The sequence below is a fragment of the Otolemur garnettii genome, unplaced genomic scaffold (assembly GCF_000181295.1).
Source record: "Otolemur garnettii isolate 467f Iridium unplaced genomic scaffold, OtoGar3 scaffold00083, whole genome shotgun sequence".
NCBI classification, from domain to species: Eukaryota; Metazoa; Chordata; class Mammalia; order Primates; family Galagidae; genus Otolemur; species Otolemur garnettii.
This window is the reverse complement of record NW_003852478.1, coordinates 4344939-4355418: the sequence shown is the minus strand read 5'-3', so window position 1 is coordinate 4355418 and position 10480 is coordinate 4344939. Positions and strand designations below refer to the sequence as shown.

Genomic DNA, 10480 nt, shown 5'->3' with positions numbered 1-10480 from the left:
GGGCTGCAATAAACATTCTGATACAAATATCTTTGTTGTAATGTGATTTTTGGTTGTCTGGGAATATACCTAATAAAGGAATTGCAGGGTCAAACGGCCCGTCTATTTTTAGTTCTCTAAGTGTTCTCCAGATGTCTTTCCAAAAGGAATGTACTAGTTTACATCACTTGGTTTCTTCTGAAATGAACTCCTGTTTTGCTGTTAGCAGTCTGGTTATTAAGTAGTTTGTTAATAGCCTGGTTATTCCCATCTCTGACAAGTCTCTTGACAAAACCGCCTAATACTTGTATTCAGATATTACTGATTTGTTAGCTCTTAGGTAAGTTCTAGCTCTGGCTTCAGAAGTGACTCTTCTGTCTGAGGGGTTGGCAGGCATGTGTGCAATTTAAAGTTGCACCCTTTTCTGTAGCTGTAGACACATCCTCACAAATGCATCATGTGTTGCTAATGTCAAATGCTGCATGAAGTTTAAACAGGATAGTCTCATGTACGTGAAATATCCATGATGTTCTCCTCGACCTTGCAATCTTAATAAAAGGATCTCAAACCCCCGGCCACCCTAAGTCTGAAGCCCTCCCCAAATCTCTGGAAATCCTTAGGGTCCATGGTTCTCACGATCAGCTCTGGCTCCAGGCTCTGCATCCTTGAATTAATTCAACTTTTGGATCATTTTAGGTTGTCTTTTCTCGTCATCCAGTGGTGCCCGCCTCTTTCTCGCTCTGGGTCTAGTGTGGAGAACAGATTACGGACTGCAAGGATGAATGTAGGTGAATAGGTGGGAGGAGGCACTTGCCTTCTTCCAGGTGGACACAATGTCCTTTTTACTAGAATGTAGGTTCCAGGGGCTGGAGAGTCTTGCTTTGCACATTGACATATCCCAAGTGCCCACACAGTGCCGGACAGGGAGTATTGCACAATTACCTTTTTCTGAGATAGAGAACCCTGGGAGGATACCAGCTATGGCACTCAGGGTTGTTTACTTGGTTTCAGACTTGTTAAGGCGGAGGTAATTTTGCAACATTTAGTGAGAAGATGCCAGGTGGCCAGTTGTATATAATGATCTGGAGCTCAGAGCAAAGATCTCTGCTTACTATTTAAAGATGCGAGTCGCCTGTGGAGGGCTGGCAATTGAAGCTATGTGTGTGACATACATAAAAACTTAGTATAAGATACTGGAGAGAGAGTGAATGTGAGAAACCAGCCCACGAAAAGAGACAGAATGACCGGAGAGGTAAGAGGAAGAGAAATCAGGAGAAAGAGCTTTAAGAAGGAGGAAGTGGCTATCTAAGATTTTGACGTCTCAAAGGGTACCAAGATGTCATTTAAGATGTCAGTTAGGAAGACTGAAAGTGTCGTCTGGGTACAGCAGCATGGAGGTCACTGGGGACCACAGACCAGGCTCTCTCGGTGCAGTAGCAGAGGTAGGTGCCAAATTGCAGTGGCTACCAGGACTAGGCAGTGATGGAGGACATTTAGCCAACGAGTGCCAACAAGTCCTATGGCAATTTGATGGGAAAGAAGGAGGAAAAGGTGACAAGGGCTGAAGTGGGATATAAGCTTGAGGATGGATTATTTAAACAGAGTTGTAAACTTGGTAAAAAGCTGATGATCGTCATGTAGGACGGGGAGAGAGAGACAGGGAGAGACAGATCAAGTATGCGATTAAAAGGGGGATGTGTGATTCCCAGGAAGGGAGAAGTAGATGGGGTTTGGAACAGAAGTGGAAGGATTCCTCTTGAATAGAGGGAGGAACAGCTTCTTTACCATCACGGAGAGAAGGGTGTGTAGGTTTAGATTTAGGAAGCTGAGGCCATCTCTACCGGATGGTTTTTCTTCTCTCTGTGAGGTGAGTATTGGCAGACGGGCGGCAGAGTATGGGAGGAGGCAGTCTGAGGAGAAAAGAAATAGCTTTAAATCAGGCACCAAGTAGTCCTGTTGGGCGGCTTTTTACAACCATATTCACCCATCCAGGTACAGACACTAAGATTGTTGGATTCATCTCGTGTTGGCTTTTATAATACAAATGGATGAGAAAAAATTCCAGAGTGGTAAAGAGGTTAGTAGGAGTATTATTGAAATAATGGTCCAAATACTCTAAAGAAGATATACAGGGAAATTAAAAAAAAAAAGGAAGAGTTGCTAGACTGGGAGAAGACTCAGGGATTAAGGGCAAGTGAGAGAATGGCTGTGGGGAGAGTGTTAGTAATTGAATCAGCTGCTGGGAGAGGAGCTTGTAGAGTTCAGAATGTAAAAGAGAGGGAGGAGAAGACCTCCCAGTGGAAACTGCTGCAAGAAATATCCTACTTCAGCAGATGGGATCGGTACTTGCCATATAAAGCAACATGACAGTTTTTAAAATAAATGTTGTTATTAAGATACAAGAAGTGCGTTTTGCCAACTCTGTGCCATGTGCAAGTTCAACCAGATGCATCGTCCTTCCTCGCTGTGACCATGGAATGCTGTGTTTGTGTTCAGCTTACAGCTTCAAAGATGAGGAGCATAGATTCTGGAAGAGGGATGCTATCTGGAGAGACCACTGCTCAGAGTCCACTGAAGCCAAGTGCAGGGCTTGTCCTCCTAGTCTGTCACGTGACATTATTCACTCCAGAGTAAAGTCTGAGAGTTGCATGACATTGGAAACGTCCAAGGGCCTCTGCATAAAGCTGTATTTGCAGCAATAGCCCTAAGTGGCCCAAAGAGCAAGAGGAAAGTTATGAGATCAAGAAGAAAATGCTGTGCTATTGAATTTCTTCTAGGTATTTATTCCTGTTCTCTCTTTGATAAGAGAAATCAATTTCCTTGTTAGTACAGAAAATATTTAGACTAATCATGAATATGGTTTCTGGAGGTCAAATGCTTACTGATATTTACTTATGTAAGATATTCAAATGAGCCTCTGGCACTTTCTCCACTGTTTGCTTATGAAATAAGCAAGATAACTGGGATGTATTTTGCTACAGGATCCCAGATAGCATACAGCTGTTGTGAATTCTCTACACCAGAGGTATTTCTCATATTGGTCCTGTGACCACCTTAACAAATGAACCATTAGTGCAGAAGTCAAACGGAGTTCATAATTCCTTTATTCTTTGGATATATTTCACAACTTTTTTGAACCTACAGCAGACCTTTTCAGGGGTACTTGAATTATAGCTAGCTCAAGTCTTACCTACTCTTCCAGCAAGAAATCATTTTCTCATCTTTTGAATTCCTATGGTACTTTAGCTCATGCTGCTTATAATTTGCTCCCTTGAAATATAATTATATTAATCATTTACATATATAATCTCTCCTAGAAGACTTTCAAGGGACAACTGGTTTGAGATCATTGCTGTATCCATCACTATGCTTATCATAAATTAGTAGGCATTCAACAATTAATTGTTGAGTAAGTGAAATAAGTCAATTTTGCTATCATCTTTGTTGACCTGCAGCTTCATACTCTCTCTTTTTTTTTTTTTATAGATAAATGTTATATATAAGCCTAAAAGGCCACCATCTACCAAGGTGCTATTACAGATTTCAAGTCCAGTGGTATGTCTTCCTGAAGACCCATTGTAAATTAACTCTAAATGATCTCACAATAGCTGGTGGCTTAAACCAGAGAATGGGTCAGTAAAGACATTAACCTGGAAAATTAAGGGGTGTTTCTCATGATAAGTCTTTCAAATAGTGTCTCTCATGGAGAATTCTTTTTTTCTTGTTTTGTTTTTCTTTTTTTTTTTTTTATTAAATGATAGTTGTGTACATTAATGCAAACATGGGGTACAGTATAGTTTTTCATATACAATTTGAAATATTTTCATCAAACTGGTTAACATAGACTTTGTGTCATTTACTTAGTTATTGTGTTAAAACATTTATACTCTAGTTCTAGAAAAATTCACTTGTACCCTTGTTAGACAGACCATCTAGGAGAATTCTTAAAACTACACAAGGTGTCATCATATTATGTAGTGAGCCCCATCTGCAATATGTGTTAGGGAACAAGAACAGATTCTGATATAGGAAGAAAAAGCAGAAATGGGGAATCACATATTCCTTGCAATTCAGAAGAACTCATCAAAGTTAAATCTTTATCCACAGAAAATAATCAAGAAGTGGTTAGAAGTCCTAATAATCTAATGGTATCATAGGATCATTCTGCTGGAACAAATTCTTGGTTATGCTAAGGCTCTATCTTGAAAGCCATTCATTAAAAAAAAAAAAGTATTTATTGTAGAGGAAGAACCAGAAAAACCTGGTAACATTGGCCTGGGGAGATGATGGAGAACGGAAGATTGTCTGGGTTATTGGAATAGTGACCTCGTGTGAACACAAATGTGGAAGTTAGGAGAAGAAGTGGTCTGAAAGTAGAGAGAAGGACACCAGTTTTAATTTGGGCTTGTCAAAAAGAGATGCTACCAGCCACCAGGCATCGGAAGTATCAGGTATAACCTGAAAGGAAGTTCAAGACACAAGAGAGATTGAGGGTCATGGTAACACCGAGGTTATAGTTCAAGTTCTGAAACCGTCAGAGGAGAAAATGCAATCAGCAATCCAGGAGAGAACCGTGAGAAACACCTTCATTAAGGGCTGGGAGAGGTGCTTGTGGTGACTCCAAGCATTATTATTACCACCGCAGTCCTTTAAAAAAGTCACTGTCCTAAGCTAGACATTTGCATTATAATAAATGAATTTCCAGACATCATTTCTGGCAAAAGATTGAACTAAGCAAAATTTGAAGCCTTTGAAGACAAGAACTCTATCCCAACCTCACTGCTGTTCCTCCTCATCTTTTCCCAGTGGATGGGCTGCAGGGGCGGCATGAACATCCGAGATGTCCTCAGAGTTGTTGGCATTTAACTGGAAAACGTGGCAGGATCCTTGTCATTGTTCAACGTGTCACTAACTATAGAGTCAGTAATGTTGAGCCTTGTTGAATTACTAACAGCTGAAAACTTATTTTATCCAAGTTCATACAGATTTGGGTGAGACTGCCACAAATAAGAATGAAGTCTGGATAATGTTCTGTCTACACCTACTTACCAATTTTTAATGTTCTCTCAGGCAGTCTTTACAGATAGCTTTGGGCCAGGGTGATTTAATAGCATGGTAATCCATAGCCTTTTGACTTAACGCCAAAGTGTTAAAAAAAATGTTAAAAAAAAATCAAGATTGGGTGGTGCCTCTAGCTTAGCGGCTAGAGTGCTGGCCACATGTATCAGGGCTGGTGGGTTTGAACCTGCCCAGGCCTGCCAAACAATGACCACTGCAACAACAACAACAATAACAATAACAAAAAATAGCCAGGTGTTGTGATGGGTGCCTATCTTCCCATCTACTTGGGAGCCTGAGGCAAGAGAATCACTTAAGCCCAAGAGTTTGAGGTTGCTGTGAGCTGTGATGCACAGCACTCTACCAAGAGTGACACAGTGAGACTGTCTCCTCCAAAAAAAAAAAAAAAATGAAGATGGAATAATATTATTCAAAGTTCATGTTCTCCTAAGAACCTGAAAAAATGTTTCAGAAATAGATGATTTCCTCTTCTCTACTATAGATGTCCAGTTATTTTCTTTACTCATTAGTGTGATTGGTGACTAACCTCATTTTGTGCCTTAAAGTACACACGATAAAATCTTTTAGAAATGCTTCAGCTTTAAATGGATAGCTGTAATTCAAAATGTCAAGTTATGTACTGAGTCTCTTTGTAATATTAAAACCATGCTTCATTTTCCTCTCCTAGGTGTTGGGAGCTGATGACACTAACGTGGGTGATGGCTGCTCTCAGAAGCTGGTGATGACCAACCTTCTCCGCTTCCTCCTGCTGGTTCTGATCCCGTGTATCTGTGCTCTCGTCGTCCTGCTGGTGATCCTGCTCTCCTTTGTGGGTGAGTTGATGCCTTTCTTAAAGAGAAATGGGGTCAAAATCAAAATTATGATCTACAAGAATTTCTGCTTAGTACTTACTTAACCTACGGTATCCAATCAATGAGGATTATCTATTGATTGTCTTAGGCAAATCTGTAGTGTCAGCTACTCAGCTACTGTAGCCTACATGTTATTATTAATATTAATTAATGGATTAATTAATTTAAAATATTTAAGGAATAATTACTATGTTGCAAGCACTTTGAAAGTCCCTGGAAACTCAAAGATGGTTAAATTAGTTTTTTTCTTAGGAGCTCACAGCTGAGAGGAAGCAATGATTGTCACATAAGCCAACACGTGTTTAAGATAGAGCTGTGTGTATGCAGGGTCCGCTGAGGGCAAAGAAGGCATGGGGGGGAATTAACATCTTAACTTTGGAACTAAGTTAATGGCAGCTCAGGCTGGAAGGCAGTCGTTTAGGAGTATGTTTGGCAGAAAAATAGCACGTGCAAAAGTGTAATCCCATGAAGGGTGGAGACGAACTAAGGAAACTGGGTGAAAATGTGATGGTGGTGGGAGAAGGAGCTATATTGACAAAGACCAAATGACACAGGACCTTACATTTCATACTGAAGGATTTGGGCTTCAGCATCTAAATCACTGGTTTTCAAACTCTATTCCGTGAAAACAAGGTTCTGAGGAGGAGACTCAAGGATTGCACAAATGTTTGACTTTCATTTGTAAAAAGTAGATCTTAAACACACACTCAGACTGAACATTACGTACCAAATTTTAACCCAGTGGAGACCAGAAGCTAAGCAATGCTGCCAGTTCAGTTCATTTAACCCAGTGGAGACCAGAAGCTAAGCAATGCTGCAGTTCAATTCATTTAACCCAGTGGAGACCAGAAGCTAAGCAATGCTGCCAGTTTAATTCATTAGTATTTGCATCTTGCTATCTTTTTAAAATGACCCATAACCTGAGTTTGAAAGGTGAACTATTGTGCAAAACAATGTACACTTACCATGGGAGTGATTTAATGATATGAATCAGAATTTTTTGAATGTGTACAATCACCTAAAATAGAGAAATAAATATCAAGATGATGCTGATCTAATTGCATTACCAATGATTTTTGAATTTTTTTTATTTCACTGAAACTACCTATTATTTTTTCATTGATTAGTTTTCAAAAGTTTTACATATAAAGTTTGTAAAATAAATTAATCCTAACAAAATGCAGCTTGTATGTACTGTGTTTCCCTGAAAATAAGACCTACCCAAAAAATAAGCTCTAGCAGGATTTCTATGCATTTGTTAAATATAAGCCCTACCCTGATAATAAGACCTAGCGATGGGCATGCATTTCCACACGGAGAGGAAGACATCTCCTGAAAATAAGTCCTAGTGTGTCTTCTTGAGAAAAAATAAATATAAGACTGTGTCTTATTTTCGGGGAAACACGGTATTTGTAGATCATAGGGTGTTATATGATACTTATTTGAAAGTAGCATTTATCTGCTACAAATGCTTGAAAACCACTGCTATGGGTGGTGGATTACATTGGAGGATCATTCCAAGAAAGTAAAAATATGATTAAATGTGTATTTGCCAAAGACAGATACACCACAGAAGATTGGAGGCAGAAAAAAAATGAAAGCAGGAAGATAATTTTCAGGCTCTGGCTGTAGTCTAAGTAAGAGGTGATGGGGGTTGATAAGACATCAGATCCATCAGAATCAACAGAAATCAAGACTGATCGGAGTTGGTGAGAGGGAGGCATCAAGGCTGACTCCTTGATTTCTGGCTTGGGTGACGAGTGGATTTTGATGCCATCTTGTTAACACAGGAAGCAAAGGTGGAGAAGTCCCATGTAGGTAGAGATGGGGGCAGGGTGGCTGGTTGGTTTGCAAGTTAAAGATACTTGTGGTACAACCGGAACAGCCAGGACTACCAGGAGGAATCAAAGTTTCAGTGCGTTTATCTTGAATATATTCGACAGTGCAGGCTGGGCCAAGAAACAGAGGACTGTAACACGCTGCTTTCCTAAGGAAATTTCTGGAGAAATTGTGACTAAATATGATTTGTGCTTTCTGTGCTGACTTTACAATTTCACTGGTGCCCCCCTGTTATGGTCTGAAGCGAGGCGCATCCAGAAGGCAATGGGGGTTCTGGTTACGGGTGTGTATGTGGGAGTCTGGGGATGGCTGAGCAGTTGAAAAATTGTGAAGAGGAAATATATTGGCTAAAGGCTGGGAGCTGAGTTCTGGTGATGCTGGTGCTTGGGGGCAGCCAAAAAAAAAGACAGTAAGAAAAGAAAAAGAAGAAAGGAGGAAGGATGAGCAGAGAAGAATCCAAGGGACTGTAGTTGGGGGCTTCCCCGAGCCAGGACACCTGCAGGTTTTCTGCTGTGCTTTAGTCGCCTCTTGCTCCGTGGTGTCCAGCTGTGGTCGGCTCTCAGGCTCTTGGTGGTAAACAACCCCCGAACTTACCTCCATCTCTCTCTTCTTGCAAGACTCAACTTCCCTGTAGACGTGGCCTCTCCACGTGCCTTTAGCTTATTGCCCTTCTGTGCTTTGTCCAGAGTTATCTCTGGGAACATCTGTCTGGTAGGAGCTTCTCAGACATACCACTGTTGTTTTTAAAAGCCTGGTCATCACGAGGCTGGTCCAGTGACTCGAACACAGGAGAATATTTCCTCTCCCTCTCAGGGTCTCATGATGATGGAAAGGGCGTCCTGTGCCCTTTGGCTGCCTACCCCTCCCTGTCTCCTCACTCCCACTCCTAAGCAGCCACTAATTTATAGTATTTTCTGTGCCTATAGATTTCCTATTTTGAGCTTTTCACGGGAACATATGTAGCATTTTGTGACTGACTTCTTTCACTCAGTACAATGTGTTTACGATTCATCCCTGGTGGACTGGGCGTTCATGCTTCGTTTCTTTTGATGGCTGAACAGTATTGCCCTGTATGGATATACCACAGTTTGTTTATTCATGCATCAGTTAATGGCATTGGATTACTCCCATCTTTTGCCCATTATGAATATTCTTCCCGCTATGAATATTAATGTATGAGTTTTTGTGAGGAAATACATTTTCATTTCTCATGGCTGTATACCAAGAATAGAATTTTGTATCAATTCTGTAAGGGTTAGAGAGGTGACTAATTTGTAACCACTCCTAAATGCTGTTTTTTTTTTTTTTATATGTAGGCAGACTTTAGAAAGCAGGGTTTTCCCTACACATCTTTGAAAACATTCTTTTTATAAATTCTGCACCAGATGAGATAGCCATCTGGAAGTAATATCTGTTCAAATAAATAATCCTTATTTTATAAATGAGATGTTTATTGTAATGAGTAATACAACCATTTTATACCTTTGTTAAAAAACCCTCATTAAATGATGCTTACTTTTTAAAACTCTGTGTTTGGTTTGAGCTTATAACCCCATGCTTGTTCAAAGTTTTGTAATTATTTCTATGTACATTAGGGTTGCCAAGGGATGCTGAGATACCGATTGTCAATAAATAACAGGGGCTCCAGCTTCAAAAGGCAGAGATAATAATGAAGGGATTATTGATTAGAAAAAAGTAATGAAAGTTTTATGCTAACAAGCACAGATGTGCTACATCTCTAACTTTGTATTTTGGCTTCTCTCATGCATAAAATCAAGATGCTAAAAAGATTTCCAAAGGTAAGAGAGTTGGAATTTTCAAGTCATTATTCTAGAAGGCCAGAGAAGGTAACAGTAGCAAATCATTTCTCATTGCTAAACTGAAGCTGGAACTACAAAGGTTTAGTTTAGCTTAGTTTTGGATTTCTTAACTTGGCAGAAAATCTGTAGTCCATATAGTTCTGAAAATTTGAACTCTAAAATAAGGACCCAGGTTTTTTTTTTGTTTGTTTTTTTTTTTTTACAGTTTTTGGCTGGGGCTGGGTTTGAACCTGCCACCTCCAGCATTTGGGGCCAGCGCCCTACTACTTTGAGCCATAGGTGCTGCCCAGGACCCAGGTTTTGAAAGAAGTTGAAAGAGAAACAAAAAAATAAGAAAGTTACATTACATATCCATTTTTATATCTGTAGTTGTGGTTTAATGTTGATGGGCCTTTTGACATTGAAGGAAGAACTTGTCCCTTGGCACTGGAAGGTCTGGGTTTAGGGGTTTACTCTACCATTTACTGGGCATGTGAGTTTAGGTAAGATACTTCCCCTTCCCTGTGAGATAATTCTTTTTCAGATCACAGACTTGTTATGGAAGCCAAATAAAGTAATGTTCATGAAAGTGTTTTTGTAAATGATGAAGTTCATGATGAAAGTCAAGAATTGGTTTTTATTTGTTGATGAATAATTATCAGATAATTAATTTAATAAATAGTTTCAGCATGTCAAACAACATTTGACTAAAATATTTGCCTCATTTAACTCCATTCATATGTCCCTTTGCCATAGTAACCCCATGCTCTATAACCCCAGGACCCCCAAACTAAACCATTGTTGCAGTGTATTCTAATTGCCCATAAAGTAGTTAGGAAGAAATAAAATTGACAACTGTTAGATTTGCAACTTGATGGCAAGTTTCACCCGCCTTTTATGCTGACATCAGACACTTATCCTCTTTTTTTTTTT

General features: G+C 39.8%; 1 protein-coding gene across 2 annotated transcripts in view; it reads left to right on the top strand.

The window, feature by feature from the left end:
* Window positions 1–10480, top strand: part of CORIN (corin, serine peptidase) — a 257752-nt gene that overhangs the window by 30454 nt on the left and 216818 nt on the right. For both annotated transcript variants that reach the window (XM_012808096.2, XM_012808095.2), the window contains exon 2: window positions 5726–5870. In XM_012808096.2, coding sequence (XP_012663550.1) covers window positions 5726–5870 — 145 coding nt within the window. The remainder of the gene's footprint in view (window positions 1–5725; window positions 5871–10480) is intronic.